Here is a 16,976-nt window from a genome sequence, read left to right as displayed (position 1 = left end):
TTCAAAAAAATATTTGGGTTTAAAGATTTTTTATTACTCATAAAGAACAAAAGTTCACTTACAATGAGCTTAAACTATAAACAATTTCATACGTGGTTTACAATCACATCCAGCTAGTCGATGATACTTAATATACATTATCACTGATATATTTCTTCAACTTGGTTTTAAACATTTTTAATGACTTACAATTTTTCACTTCACTAGGTAAGTTATTGTACATCTGTGCTCCCTCGGACATGATGTTTCTTTTGCCGTATCCTGTTCTGTGCTTAAATAATTTAATTTTGTCTGTATTTCTCAGGCAATGTCTAAAATTTCGTTTTGTTAATGTAATGTTTGTATGTATTTTATTTGTTAGGATTTTTTGAATTAAGATACAAGTAGTATAAGTGTATAGTTGTTTTATATTGAATAGTTTGGTTTTTTTGTAAAGTGTTTTGGTATTCATAAGGTAGTTATACTTGAATAAGGATTTTATTAACTTGTTTTGTGACCTTTGTAAACTTATTAAGTTGGTTTTGGCAGCACAACCCCATATTTCGACTAGATATTCTAAATTACATTTTACTAAAGAGTTGTATACAGTCATACGTACTTTAAGAGGGACACATCCAGCAATTTTACGAAGTGCACCAGTTAAGGAAGTTAATTTAGATCTTACGTGTTCAATGTGTTCCTTCCAGTTTAATTTATCATCTAGGTGGAGGCCAAGGTATTTTTCATGATGGGAACGATGAACTATTTCGTTATTGATGGTTAAGAGCGGAAGTTGGGGGATTGTTTTATTTTTTGCGGCAAATATCATAAAGGAAGTTTTTTTGATGTTAATAGTTAATTGATTGTGCTGACACCAAGTATGAAATTTGTCCAAGTCGAGTTGAGCCTTCCGTGTGAGTTGCAGGAGGTCAGTGCCAAAGTAAAAAATACAGGTATCGTCTGCGTATAATGTAGTATCTCCAGTGAGTCCTATATTACACACGTTATTTACATAAATTAGAAACAGGAGTGGGCCTAATATGGAACCTTGAGGAATGCCGCATTTGATTTCCAAGGGGTTACTAGCGTGTTTGCCAATTTTTACAGTTTGGAATCGTCCATTCAAATAGGATTTTAATAAATCATAGGCCGATCCTGTGATACCTAGGTTCTCAAGTTTTTGTAGGAGCAGTGCGTGATTAACCGTGTCGAACGCTTTTTTTAAATCTATGAAAATTCCCAAACAAAACTGTTTTTGATCAATGCTGGTTTTGATTTTAGTAATAAGATCAATTGTCGCTGATAATGTATTGGCTTGCTTTCTAAAACCGTATTGATTTTGGGTTATAAAGTTATTTTGTTTTAAGTGTTCATCTAGTCGATTGTAAATAATTCTTTCGTAAATTTTTGACATCACAGGCAGGACCGAGATGGGTCGGTAGTTCCCGGGATCGGATCGTGGGCCTGCCTTATAGATAGGTGTTACTTTAGCCATCTTGAGACTGTCTGGAAAGATACCTGATTTAAGAGATAAGTTTATACAGTTTACAAGTTTCTTAGATATAAGGTCTTTTAAACAATTTATGGACTTCGCGCTTATTTCATCTAGTCCTGTGCTAGTGTCCTGTTTCAAATTACTAATTATAGAAATGACTTCACCTTCCGTGCAAGGGCGTAGTTCATTTAGGCTTGTATGAGGAGTTGTGTTGATATACGTTAATATATAGTTTTTATTAATTTGTGAAATTTTTGGAATTTTTTCAGATAGCAGAGAGCCAACTGTCGTAAAAAACTCATTGAATATTTTACAGACTTGATCACCATCCTCTACAAGAATAGAATTCATCATAAGTTTCGGGGGAACACAGGTGTGTTTGACCTTATTTGCTACAAGTGTATTTATCAAGTTCCACATTTTCTTCGGATTATTTTGACATTTAGTAAATGCTTCGGAATAATAGGTTTCTTTTGTGTTCTTTATTAGTTGTTGTACCTTATTTCTTTCAATTTTAAACTCATTCTTTAAAATGCTGTTGTTTTTTTGCTTAGTCCAAAGCATATTTCTTTTGTTAATTTTGTCTATTATAGTTTTATTAATCCAATCCTCTTTAGGCGCATTTTGTATTTTTATCTTTGCTACTGTGTTTTTAATTATATTAGTTTTAATCAGATTTTCAAGGCATGTGTAGTTGTGATCATCGGAATCTAAGTTTGTATCTTCAAAGCTTTTGTATAATTGGGAGTAGTTGATAGTCGTGTAGTGTATCTTCCGTTTCTGATCGATCCTTTGATTTATTAATTCAACTGCAACCTGTTTATGGTCTGAGAGAGAGTTGTCAATTAGTGTCAGATTATACGGATTTTTATTAATAGAAGTGCAGACGTGATCTAAGATAGTTTTGTTCGTGGTTGATTCGCGGGTGCAGTGATCAGCGTCAGTTATGTTCATAACGTTATATCCTGATTCTTCCAGCGTGCTCAGGTACATTCTAGTATCGTTGTCATTAGTAAGTAGGTCTATGTTAAAGTCGCCGAAGACAATGCCTCGTTTCCTCTGTTCCAATTGGAGCGAGTATGTATCCAAAAACGTAGATGTGTTCCGTTTGTCAGGCTTATAAATGGCTCCAACATGTAATGCGAATTTTGGTAAATATATCCAGACGTAATGCATTCCAAGGTTATATAGTTCTTCTGTGACGTCATACCTTAGGCTGTTATGCACGTATATTGACACACCCCCTCCACGCTTATCCGTTCTTATATTATATATATGGGAATAATTTGGTAGTTGATAGTGGTTCGCTTCTGCCTCGGATTCAATCCATGTTTCCGTAATGATTATAAGATGAACTAGTGAATTTAATGATTTTAAAATGCATTTTAATTCGTCAAACTTTCCAGGTGCACGAATACTTCTAATATTGGCATAAAAAAATTTAAGCGAGGACTTGGCTTTAAATAAATCTTGGTAGCTATTTGTGATATAATGAGCCGATTCGTAAATTATATTTTCTATTGGTTTTGCTTTTCTAAGTTTTTTGGATCATTTTGGACAATTTTTGGCGTTCCTTTTATGTATTTAATGGTTAGATTTAGTTCCCCGTTGCCTTCACGACGCGCCAATTCCTCCCTTACGTCATTCAAAAGTTTTTTCTGGGCCGGTGTTTGGTCATTGTATAGGCGATACCTATCGTTTAGTTTCGATTTGTTTCGTAATAGATATTTTGCAGTATCTGGTGATGCAAAAAATAACTTTAATGGTCGAGTTTTGGAAGCATTATATTTGCCTAATCTCAAAGCTTTTGTTGGTGGTGGGCATGCATTATATATGGTTTTTAACACTTTAATCGCTTCATTTATATCATATTCTTGCCTAGCGACCGTGTCTTTGTCGTTAATTTCTGGTATACCCACTAACAAAACATTGTGCATGCGTCTAAGTCGATCATACGACTCTAGGATGATGTCCTCGCGAGAGGCGGCAAGCGGATTAGTGTCATGTTGTGAATGGGTAGCCTCATGTTGCATTGTTGGTTCACTATTTTTTAACAAATGGACTTCCTGTTCTAATATTTGAATTTTATTTCTCATTTCAGAATTTTCAGATTTTATAGTAACAATTTCTTTCTGAATTTTTTCATATTTTATGTTAAGATTCTCTGTCGCAAGCTTCAGGTTTACAATTTCGTCTTTTATTACGTTACAGCTGTTGTTTATTTGAGAAGTTTCAGTTTTTTGGGATTTAGCAAAATCTTTCATGAAAGCCATCATTTCATTACGAAACGAGTTCAGCTGTTCGCTAATATCAAGGTCATGATCACGGTCCTTTCTCTTTCTTGTATTGACAAAATTATCTTCCCGTGCCAGTGAATACAAGTCCGGGTTCGAATGATGCGATCCATTTCCGCTACCGCTTGTGCCTTCTCGTTGCGGCGAACTCATGACTGGTTTCGAGTACTTCGCTAGCGCTAAGCGAGCGCGATAAGGATAGTTAAATGCGTTGCTTACCGGTGTCCGAAGAAGGTCAAATGCACTGATCTTGCGTTATTTAAAAAAGTATGCAAGTAAACCTCGAGGGCTCTTTTACAAATCAATATAACTTTTATAGCAACATCATATAGTGACATGAAGAATACATAACAACATTTATAAATACAACATCCAATACCTGGGTAAACATTACATTATAATAATCTTAAAATAAATAATTACTACAATACAACAGAGATGTATGTATAGTCTCTGTGGTTCCTTCGGTTATTGCCATTTTGGATACGAAACCCAAAAAGATGTATGTATATACTTTCCCTAAGGCCCAGTTCAGATTAAAAATCTATCTAGAATGCATCCGAAATAACCTCACTCTCACTACCAGGAACCGGAATATGTAACCCATACAGCACAGAAACCGGTATCCCATAAGTGGTCGCATTGTGATTAGTATAATTTGTGCATCTATATTTATTTAGAAATTGACGACCGAGACACACATATGAGCCTGTTTTGGCTGGTAACACCCGAAATAGTGTTGGAATCATTTGTTCAATTTCTCCTAAAATACGTGTTCCTGTATTCTCACACTTCACAATTGGTTATTATATTTCATGGTCAAGTAATTATAGGTACAATTAAATTGAAAAGGATCAACCGTAGACAAAGTAGAGAGCGTTTATTCGTGGCAAAATAAAAGAGGAAAACGAGTAACAAAACATAACATATATTATAAGCCACGAAATGGTCCCGACTCAGCATAGTGCTAGCCTGGCTGGGCTAGCGCTGGTCTTCCGTCTGGGCTATGGCCGTGTAGCACGAAGCATAACACAAATGATAAAAAAGATACATCATTATTATAACCAACAAATTGGAAAGTAATACGTATAACACAAATGTCACATTACCTCAATAAGGCTCGTGTTGTGAGGTATGCATAGAATAACTAAACACACACAAAACATCCACAATTAAGGAACCAGGGCTATAACCGCGAAAATCGAAGTTCGTCAATTGCGGGCATTTTTCTCTGTCACTCTAATTACGTCTCAGTGAGATTAAAAGAGAAAGATCCCCGCAATTTGCGAATTTCGGTTTCCGTTTTAGCTTTGGTAAAATTGGTTTAGAATGCCTCTCCGGCTCTTTTTCTCTATATGAGTTGTAATTCTCAACGCATCTTGTGAAATTTTGTGAACAGGTTCGATAAATATTGTTTTTTTGGACGTGACTTTAAAATATGCAAAAAAAAAGTATTTAAACAAACTTGAGCGTGAGGAATTGAGGATCCACTTTAATAGCTAATTTTATTTAGTTTTGCTAACAGGTGCAATAGACTTAAATCGACCGGGATAATGACCGTGATTGCCTTTGTATTGTTTTATAGCTCCCGATATTTCGACGCTGTTACATGCATATATATTACTTATTAATTACAAGTTATAAAATAAGATTGCTTGAGTATCCTATCCACCCAATTGGGTTCGGGGGCTGTAATTACAGGCAAACACGGCATGCAAGTATCAGTTTTTTATCCTAAATACAAAGTATAAACAAGGCCATGCTGTATTTAGTAGAAGCTAAGTAACAAGTGAGATCGGTAGTCTGAGTTAATATAATTTCACTATTTTTAAGTAAAGTTCTCCTGGAAGCAAGTGAGTGAAAAAAATATGAAATTACAATACAGACAATTACCAACAATATAAGAAAAAAGTTAAGGTACAAAGTGGAACCCGGCGACGTGTAGCGACTGCAGACTTCATGTCGCTGTGTTAGTTTCGAACCCGACTGCATTCCGCAGCGCCGTATCTAAGTTGGTTCGGAGTGTTTCCTGACGTCAGCGGCACAGGCCGCGTAGCCAACATGCAAATCGCTTACGCTCGGTAGTGATCGAAACGCAACTGTCACTATCGCACTAATATGACTAATATGGAAGAGTAATAGAGTACAAAGCGTTTCGTTGTCGTAGCCAGGGATCGGAACCGGTTTTTTAGAAAAACTTTGAAATAAACATATATTTCGGTTTATTTTATACTCCAAATATAGGACTCGGTTGTGTTTTTAGATAACGACTTCGTATTATGAGATTGCCCAATTAGAAATGAAATAATTAACAAAGAACGAAAAAATACCGTTTTCGTTCCCATACGAAAAATACCGGTTTCCGATCCCTGGTCGTAGCGATACCGATATTCACCTTGGCTAGCCCGGCTGATCTGCGCTCGGGCTCAGCGACGTGTAGTGTATTTAGCGCTGAGTTAGAATGGTATTTAATAGAAATACTTGCATAGAAACCATTCGTGACGCGGTGACGTGTCTGCAGTCGCCTCACGCCGCTGGATTCCAACTTGTACCTTTACATATATTTTGGAATTACCGATGATTAAATCACACGTTCTTTCCCTACACATGTTTCATATCCGTACTTCATATATACATATAAATACAATTAATTCACGGTCTCCAGATAAGCCAATTAAGAGGCAAGCCTCTTGCACCGTGTTTCAATTGGATTAGGCTGCGGATCGGGTGATCGATGTAGCGACAGCGATTGTAGCGATTCACTCAAGGTCGTACGTAGAGTATTGACTTGACTGTCTGCTGCTAGGCGATTAAGGCGATAGTCATAGACTAGATTCAGAAACATTGGACTTCAATATCAATACGGCACTAATTTGGTTTCAATAATAGTGCGTTCCTCTACTGCACGGTGTTGAAATATCACAAACGCAAAAGTACAGACATTCAATTTGGAATTATATTCATACTATTTTTTACCCGTGTGATTTCATTAGTTTCTTTCACGTCGCTCCAAATTTCGATACCAATAACTCCGTTATACAGGATGTAACAAAAATAGTGGGGATCCATTTAAGGCCACATTCGGTATCGTGTTCTGATTGGGAAAAAGTGGAAGAAATTTTTTATCACACGAAAAAAATATTTTTTAAAGGATCTCCACTATTTTCGTTACACTATATAGGGCATGTGCACATTTACATGTTTACGGGAGCCGGAGCCATGCTGCATTCCCTTGCGTATCTGATATTTACTGGCCTTTAGTCCTGGTGCGCTGGTGGCCTAGCGGTAAGAGCGTGCGACTTGCAATCCGGAGGTCGCGGGTTCAAACCCCGGCTCGTACCAATGAGTTTTTCGGAACTTATGTACGAAATATCATTCGATATTTACCAGTCGCTTTTCGGTGAAGGAAAACATCGTGAGGAAACCGGACTAATCCCAACAAGGCTTAGTTTACCCTCTGGGTTGGAAGGTCAGATGGCAGTCGCTTTCGTAAAAACTAGTGCCTACGCCAAATCTTGGGATTAGTTGTCAAGCGGACCCCAGGCTCCCATGAGCCGTGGCAAAATGCCGGGACAACGCGAGGAAGAAGACCCCAGGCTCCCATGAGCCGTGGCAAAATCGGGACAACGCGAGGAAGAAGAGTCCTCGACATTAATGCAATCAAGCGGTATTTCTATTCGAATTGCAAAATTACTTGGACACATTTGAATTCCTGCTATGTTATTTTTTACGGCTATGTGTACATAACCTCTTTAGGCCCAAAAACAATTGAAACTGAATTCAACAGTGAAAAAGACATACTTGAATTTATTTTATTTTAGAATCGAGAGACACAAAAAATGGTTTAAATTACATTGAAGTAAATAAATACACTACGTGTAGGACCGCGCGCCTCAGGAGGATAAGAAGCAAGCGTTGTGTCACGTTGTACCATAAAAGTGAGACGTAGTTTTACGCTTTCCGCTCCGCGCCGCACCACGCCGCCGCTGGAAGGATGATATGACATCACCGTGACTAACGTCTCGAGTCATTGGTATTTGCGACCAACCCTCTCTACGTTCGTGGAATCCTATACAACTTACTTTAGAGCTAAAATAACCGCCGCTCTGCTTAGCTTAGGCTGGTTGTGGTATTTTTACTAAAGTACTACTCATATTGATAAATATTTACTAACTAGCTTCTGTCCACGACTTCCGTCTGTTGGGCTGATGATGATAATGGTTGATAGAAAATCATATATCCTTCCTCAAACTAGCTTCATGCCAAATTTCATCTAAATCAGCTCACTTATCTATCAGAAAAAAAATCTGATGGATCCTTCGAAATCTTTAAGAGCCCTTAATCCTTGGAGCGTTCTCCGATTTCACGAAATAACGCTCGATAGATGGCGTTGGCGCTCGGTACGCGAGCGCCGGCAACGCGACGCGCGTTTCAATGCAGACTAGAATAATCTTGATAGTTTTCAATATAATTTCAAGCAACATTAATTTTAGTGTCATATGATATCATATGGGCACTCTTTATTTTATTGTATATGCACAGTAGTTTTTTTTTTATGTACACTACTACTAAGTGTACAGACTACAGAGTGTACTATAACCCTTGCTCTTTATTCTGTCTCTTTCACACCAATGGAAAATGAAGAAGTTAGTAAATGACTGCAGGTATAAATAAAGTATATTAGTGCGATAGAGAGACAGATAGTGTTTCGTTGTCGTATCGTAAACGATTGGCATGTTGGCCACACACTTGCTTAGTGCCTAGCCAAAATACCAATCCTTGCGTATATTAGTGCGATAGAGAGAGAGTAGTGTTTCGTTGTCGTATCGTAAACGATTGGCATGTTGGCTACGCACCCATGATACCTAGCCAAGAAGCCAATCGATTGCGCATATTAGTGCGATAGAGAGACAGATAGTGTTTCCTTGTCGTATCGTAAACGTTTCGCATGTTGGCTACGCACCCATGCTGCCCAGCCAAGATGCCAATCGTTTGTGCATATTAGTACGAGAGAGAGACAGATAGTGTTTCGTTGTCGTATCGATTGGCATGGTGGCTACGCACCCATGCTGCCTAGTCAAGATGCCAATGAGATATAGAGTTTCAGTGTTATTTGAAATCACGTTAGGGTTTGTATTTTTATTTTTGACCCGAATGAAGTCCATCCAGGTTCTTATGATGGAGTCAGGACTTGGTCACCAGAACTCCTAATCTACTCATTATAATTCCATCGTGCTTGGGCTCAAAAGATTTGCCCTGACGAACACCATCGATCTAGATGAGGTCCAGGGTCTCATGACGGAGTCAGGAGTTGGTCACCAGAACTCCCCAGAACTCCTAATCTACTCATCATAACTCCATCGAGTTTGGGCTCAATAGATTTACCCTGATGAGCACCATCAATCTAGATGAAGTTCAGGGTCTCACGATGGAGTCAGGAGTAGGTCACTAGAACTCCTAATCTACTCATTATAATTCCATCGTATTTGAGCTCAATAGATTTGCCCTGACAAGTACCATCGATCTAAATGAAGTCCAGGGTCTCATGATGGAGTCAGGAGTTGGTCACCAGAACTCCTAATCTACTCATTATAATTCCATCGTGTTTGGGCTCAAAAGATTTGCCCTGACGAGTACCATCGATCTAGATGAAGTCCAGGGTCTCATGATGGAGTCAGGAGTTGGTCACCATAATTCCTAATCTACTCATCATAACTCCATCGTGTTTGGGCTCAATAGATTTGCCCTCACGAGCACCATCAATCTAGATGATGTTCAGGGTCTCATGATGGAGTCAGGAGCTGGTCACTAGAACTCCTAATCTACTCATTATAATTCCATCGTGTTTGGGCTCAAAAGATTTGCCCTGACGAGTACCATCGATCTAGATGAAGTCCAGGGTCTCATGATGGAGTCAGGAGTTGGTCACCATAATTCCTAATCTACTCATCATAACTCCATCGTGTTTGGGCTCAATAGATTTGCCCTCACGAGCACCATCAATCTAGATGATGTTCAGGGTCTCATGATGGAGTCAGGAGTTGGTCACTAGAACTCCTAATCTACTCATTATAATTCCATCGTGTTTGGGCTCAAAAGATTTGCCATGACGAGTACCATCGATCAAGATGAAGTCCAGGGTCTCATGATGGAGTCAGGAGTTGGTCACCAGAACTCGTAATCTATTTATCATAACTCCATCGTGTTTGGGCTCAATAGATTTACTCCGTCAAGCACCATCAAATTACCATTATGATGAATAGATTAGGAGTTCTGGTGACCAACTACTGAGTCCATCATGAGACCTTCGACTTAATCTAGATCGATGGTACTCGTCAGGGCAAATCTTTTGAGCCCAAACACGATGGAGTTATGATGAATAGACTAGGAGTTCTGGTGATCAACTCCTGACTCCATCATGAGACCCTGGACCTGATCTAGATTGATGGTGCTCGTCAGGGCAACTCTATTGAGCCCAAACACGATGGAGTTATGATGAGTAGATTAGGAGTTCTGGTGACCAACTCCTGACTCCATCATTAGACCCTGGACCTCATCTAGATCGATGGTGCTCGTCAGGGCAAATCTTTTGAGCCCAAACACGTTGGAATTATAATGAGTAGATTAGGAGTTCTAGTGACCAACTCCTGACTCCATCATGAGACCCTGGACTTTATCTAGATTGATGATGCTCGTCAGGGCAAATCTATTGAGCCCAAACACGATGGGGTTATGATGAGTAGTTTAGGAGTTCTGGTGACCAACTCCTGACTCCATCATGAGACCCTGGACCTCATCTAGATCGATGGTGTTCATCAGGGCAAATCTATTGAGCCCAAACACGATGGAGTTATGATGAGTAGATTAGGAGTTCTGGTGACCAACTCCTGACTCCATCATGAGACCCTGGACCTCATCTAGATCAATGGTGCTCATCAGGGCAAATCTTTTGAGCCCAAACACGTTGGAATTATAATGAGTAGATTAGGAGTTCTAGTGACCAACTCCTGACTCCATCATGAGACCCTGGACTTTATCTAGATTGATGATGCTCGTCAGGGCAAATCTATTGAGCCCGAACACGATGAGGTTATGATTAGTAGATTAGGAGTTCTGGTGACCAACTCCTGACTCCATCATGAGACCCTGGGCCTCATCTAGATCGATGGTGTTCATCAGGGCAAATCTATTGAGCCCAAACACGATGGAGTTATGATGAGTAGATTAGGAGTTCTGGTGACCAGCTCCTGACTCCATCATGAGACCCTGGACCTCATCTAGATTGATGGTGCTCGTCAGGGCAACTCTATTGAGCCCAAACACGATGGAGTTATGATGAGTAGATTAGTAGTTCCGGTGACCAGCTCCTGACTCCATCATGAGACCCTGGACCTCATCTAGATTGAAGGTGCTCGTCAGGGCAACTCTATTGAGCCCAAACACGATGGAGTTATGATGAGTAGAGTAGGAGTTCTAGTGACCAACTCCTGACTCCATCATGAGACCCTGGACTTTATCTAGATTGATGATGCTCGTCAGGGCAAATCTATTGAGCCCGAACACGATGAGGTTATGATGAGTAGTTTAGGAGTTCTGGTGACCAACTCCTGACTCCATCATGAGACCCTGGGCCTCATCTAGATCGATGGTGTTCATCAGGGCAAATCTATTGAGCCCAAACACGATGGAGTTATGATGAGTAGATTAGGAGTTCTGGTGACCAGCTCCCGACTCCATCATGAGACCCTGGACCTCATCTAGATTGATGGTGCTCGTCAGGGCAACTCTATTGAACCCAAACACGATGGAGTTATGATGAGTAGATTAGGAGTTCTGGTGACCAGCTCCTGACTCCATCATGAGACCCTGGACCTCATCTAGATTGAAGGTGCTCGTCAGGGCAACTCTGTTGAGCCCAAACACGATGGAATTATAATGAGTAGATTAGGAGTTCTAGTGACCAACTCCTGACTCCATCATGAGAACTTGGACTTCATCCGGGTCAAAAATAATAATGCAAACCCTAACGTAATTTCAAGTGAAAATGCGTTTTTCAGAAAATCGCAGCCAAATAACACTAGACCTTACTCATAGTGTTGTGTTCCTGCCGGTGAGTAAGGTTGCCAGAGCTCAACGAGGGGCGGGAGGGGGTTAGGGTCGGCAACGCGCATGTAACTCCTCTGGAGTTGCAGGCGTACATATGCGGGCCGTATGCTTGTTTGCCACCGACTTAGTATTAAAAAAAAGTAACACTGAAAATCCATCAATAAGCGAGTCTGTTAGGCATACTGTAAAAAATGAACTTTTATTAAGATTTTCTAATCGCAGTATATAGCACTTCTCGGAACTCCGTAGCTGATTACGATCGCAACGAATGCCTGACAATCGAGCACAGGTCCGTCCTCTAAGCGCGCTCCGCGCGGACTGAGAGCGGGGCGTCGCTGCTGCGTGATTTATACGTGTTTAAAAAAATATAAATTTACGGCAATGTAGGTCCCATAGTTACGATTTTTCTTTTATAGGTTAACATAAAGTTACAGTTTGCTATAATATTATTTTTAAAGCAAAATATGCGTACAATTTGCGGAAATAAAATATAATAAAACCCTGTTTTTGCCAAAAAAATGAAGAAAACTCGGAAGGTATTTTATCAGTTTTTTCAAATGAATCTTCGATTGTTAATCATTCCAGCCCCTCGTACGAGATATGTTGAATCAAATTGTAGTCATTCATGTACCAAATGATTCTTGTTTATAGCAAAATTGAGAACCGAAACGCCACATCTCACTGCAAAATTTGGAAAAGACTCCCAAAAAACCTCATTAAAAAAGAGGTTTAAAAGAGAAAATGAAAATTTTAACTGTTGGAGCCCCTAGTTTAGGAAACGATTATTTAAGTACGTTATCAGTTTTTGAATTAATACTAATAGTTACGTCGTAATCTTGAATGAAAAAGGAAGCATTTTACAAAATACGCTCGTCTGTAGGAATAAGGCCTCTTAAGAGGAAAGGGGACGGCCGCTGCTCCATATAAACTTAGTCACCATTTTTCTCTCTAGATATTGACCTTAGCTATGCTCCTACGTTAGACTTTTTTCGATACCTATTTTGATTGTTGTATAAATTAGAAGCGCAAAACTGATTTCATACAAATGTTCAAATGCTCATAACTCTCATAATAATTAAATATTCGAAAAAAATCGAGTTAGGGGCATAGCTGTGGTTTATATACAACATATTTTCAAATGTAATAATGTTAATATCCAAAGAAGGAAATGAGGACTACGTTTGTATGAAAAGGTCATTATGGCACATTTTCGTCCTAACCCCTTACTGCATGTAAATTTTTTTGTTGAAATTTGAACTTTCATGGCTGCCAATACAGTTCAATATCACGTCCGCCATATATGGCTTCGTATGCGGCATGCGGTTAAGTATTAAAAAAGACTTACAAGGTAAAATGTGATCGATTAAAAATTGTATTATATGTGTTAGTGGCCACTTTGACTGTCTGTGTTGTTAGTAATCAGTATCGAGAACGATTTTTTCTGCTTTACAATACAGCACAACCAAGGTTTTGAACCCACGAACCACACACATGAAAGGTTGTTTGGGCCTCTGTAATTTTACCTACCATGCCACAACTCACAAGTTACGCCACTGGGTCTATAAGGTTACTTAACTTACTGATTACCAGTTCGCCGCAGGATATCGGCATGTCAGTATTCGCAAAAGCTAATACGCGAATAACTGACAGGCCGACATCGTCCGGCGAACTGGTAATCAGTAGGCCCCTGTAGCTAATTGACTAATATTAAACACGTCACATCTATTTACAATAATGAGACACGGCAATGCGTTTACGAGCTCGTGCTAACTCGTCATTGGTCGTCATTGTTGACTGATGCTTGTGTCATAAGTCATAACATCCTCGTAAAAAATGCCATAATGCTGGAGTCGAAAACAAATGGTGGGATTACATACTTGCATTTACGTGGAAACCTTGGTGAAACTTGGTTTATGTATAACAATTAGGAAATGCTTTATTGCTCATAGTAGACCTTATGATTCACTTTATACCATTAGTACCTGGGCGATGCTCGGTTATAACTATTTATTGTAATATGGTGGTGTATAGGTGATAATCTTAACTACATTTTATTACTAAATTAAACTTGTCTAAAACAATAAAAATTAAAAAATTATATATAAACTTGAACATATAAAAAAAAAAAACAAAAGTTAGTCACCGGGCGAGATTCGAACCCGTAACACTGGAGTAGCAGTCCGCGTCTTAAGTCTTAACCCGCTGGACCAGACGGACAGTGGCCGCCAACACGAAATTAGCGACCATATTCTGCGTCGAAAGAAAAACGCATGAAAACTCGAAAACACGCGTTTTCCCAAACATAAGACTAATCTAGATAGATTGTATACCCCCAAAAAACCCCATATACCAAATTTCAGCGAAATCGTTAGAGCCGTTTCCGAGATCACAGAAATATATATATATTTATATATATATATATATATTTTTATATATATATATATATATATATCCAAGAATTGCTCGTTTAAAGGTATAAGATATAGAGAAAAACTTTTTTTTTTTTTTTTATTCAGAAACTCGATCTGATAAAAAAACTTACTATCTTTTATTTCTTATTTAACGGCCAATCTGTCACAGTCACAATAGTCAATATTGTGGTGTGTAGTGTTTATACACAGCATCCAGGGTTCGATTAATTGTCGATTTCATAATGACCTGAATTTCTCGAGGACATTTCCCGTAAATTAAATACACAGAAATATAAATATATTATCATCTTTTTAATGTTTGCTACCAATAGTTTGAGAAAGAGGATTGATTAACACATAATTGTCAAAAACAATGATACCTACTCCTATCATTACACATATAATTACGAATATTATTAATATAAGTAGTATCATATAACGTACACCGTTAGTCCGTTATCAACGGAAGCAGAGTCGGCGTGCTTATCACTGAAAGTGAATCATAATATCACTAACATTGTTCTGTTGCTTGTCAAACAAATGTCTAATTTGACTCATTGTTTAACATTTGTCAATATTATTCAACCGTTATCTGAATTATAATTAGACATGAGAACTTTATTTAACGACACAGACATTGTATAGTGTACCACTTATCTCGGGATGTTGGTAAAGAAGTTTATCAGTGATTTTCTGTTAAAAGGCAACTTATTCTTCTTCCTCGCGTTGTCCCGGCATTTTGCCACGTCTCATGGGAGCCTGGGGTCCGCTTGACAACTAATCCCAAAATTTGGCGTAGGCACTAGTTTTTACGAAAGCGACTGCCATCTGACCACCCAACCCAGAGGGTAAACTAGGCCTTATTGGAATTAGTCCGGTTTCCTCACGATATTTTCCTTCATCGAAAAGCGACTGGTAAATATCAAATGATATTTCGTACTTAAGTTCCTAAAAACTCATTGGTTTGAATCCGCGACCTCCGGATTGCAAGTCGCACGCTCTTACCGCTAGGCCACCAGCGCTGCTAAAAGCCAACTTATTGATTATTTATATTAAGCAATTTATTAGGTACATTATTACTTAACATAATATGAATTAGCATCGTGCAATCAAGCCTTTAACGGACTGGCCGTAGCAGATCCTAAATTAATAAATATTTGCAGATAATCTTACACAGATCGACCTAGCCCGAAACTAAGCAAAGCTACACCCACTCATGAACAAATATCCGTGCCCACCACACAAATAAATGCCCTTACTGGGCTTCGAGCCCGGACCATCGGTGTCATAGGCAGGGTCACTACCCAGTACCCACTAGGCAAGACCAGCAGTGGCAGCATGGTTCCATTTTTATCACTTTTCACTATGCCCGTCACTTTCGTGCTATACTTGTTAGAACGTGACAGGCATGGTGACAAATGATAAAGAGCCGACCATCGTAGCCCTACAGGGCGTCAAAATAATCGCCATAACTTCTTATTATAGTGGTAATTATAGAATGATGCAATATTTGTACACCTGCATGCAGGTTGAATACGAGTACGTATGTACTATTAATTAGATTAAAATCCCATGTGAATCTTATTATGACAAATAAAATATTGTTTGATTGATATAGTTGGTACAGCTACTTTAGTCACTATTACTACTAAGTGCAAAAAAACTTGTGAATAAACGAATTACATGTTATTTATTGTCTGCGTCTCCTCAACTAACAAAAATGAGCAACACACCCCTCCTTTCACCATTTGTTTGGTAAAAACGTCCACCGACACTACCGAGAAGATTAACCGAGGAAATTTATCGGTATACCAATAAAAGTAAATGGGTTCCTACCGGCGGCATCTCTAGAGAGCCATAAGCAGTAAGCACCCCTCTGACATTTGATATGCACGCACTCACCCACAAGCCGAGACGACATAAATACTCGTTTCCTATCAAAAACATTAACGTGAAAAATGGAGACAAGCTCAATACACTCTGACAAAATAACTGATTGGTAACTTATTGGGTATTAAGGTCTATAGATTTGTAGTCTTAAGTAAAACAAGCCAAATTTCATGTAGTAATAATAAGTAAATGGGTTTTGAGTCTCGTAAATGTTGTGCGCCCTTTAGCGACGACCCTCGCCCTGTTTATTGCTCCCTTGAAATGCAGTAAAATTCCTATGCGATAATACTACAGACGTCGATGAGTTAAGAATTAAAACAGGCCTACTAAAAACAGTATTATTTGATGCATTTATAATTAGTCTAATAGCTTTTAAGGAAACATAACGTCGCCAGTTATTTACTAAGAAGGTCGTTATCGCGCGTAAATATGCTTTAAATTTAAAATTACCTTCATCGTTGCGAGCTGGCTAAGAAATAGACATCAATATCTTCTACCTAACTTCGTCCTTACATGTTCGTTGTTGCTTCGCAATAAGTTCGTTGACACTTATGCCCGTCAAAGAAAGAAAACGCCCATTGAATAACTGACGCTAGTAGAGTCGATCGACATACTATTGTTTTTTCTTGATATTAATTGTCATGTTTGTTTGTTTCAGAGGAGCGCGCGCGCTTCTACACGATGAGTACAGGCGGTTGAGGCGGCCGCGCGCGCCACTACAGACATGTCGTTCTTTAATAACCTTAAGAAGGTAAGTCTACAGTCAAGGTATTAAATGTCGACGCGGACAAAGTGACAAAA

The 16,976-nt window shown here is 38.8% G+C and overlaps 1 protein-coding gene across 3 annotated transcripts in view; it reads left to right on the top strand.

The window, feature by feature from the left end:
* LOC133531672 (serine/threonine-protein kinase 10) overlaps positions 1-16,976 on the top strand; it is an 84,384-nt gene that overhangs the window by 22,883 nt on the left and 44,525 nt on the right. For all 3 annotated transcript variants that reach the window (XM_061870030.1, XM_061870028.1, XM_061870029.1), the window contains exon 2: positions 16,834-16,926. In XM_061870030.1, the coding sequence (XP_061726014.1) occupies positions 16,900-16,926 (27 nt within the window). In that variant the 5' untranslated portion in view covers positions 16,834-16,899. The remainder of the gene's footprint in view (positions 1-16,833; positions 16,927-16,976) is intronic.

Source organism: Cydia pomonella, chromosome 25, assembly GCF_033807575.1.
Source record: "Cydia pomonella isolate Wapato2018A chromosome 25, ilCydPomo1, whole genome shotgun sequence".
Classification (NCBI taxonomy): domain Eukaryota; kingdom Metazoa; phylum Arthropoda; class Insecta; order Lepidoptera; family Tortricidae; genus Cydia; species Cydia pomonella.
The sequence above is the reverse complement of the archived record's forward strand: the minus strand, read 5'-3'. Positions and strand labels throughout refer to the sequence as shown.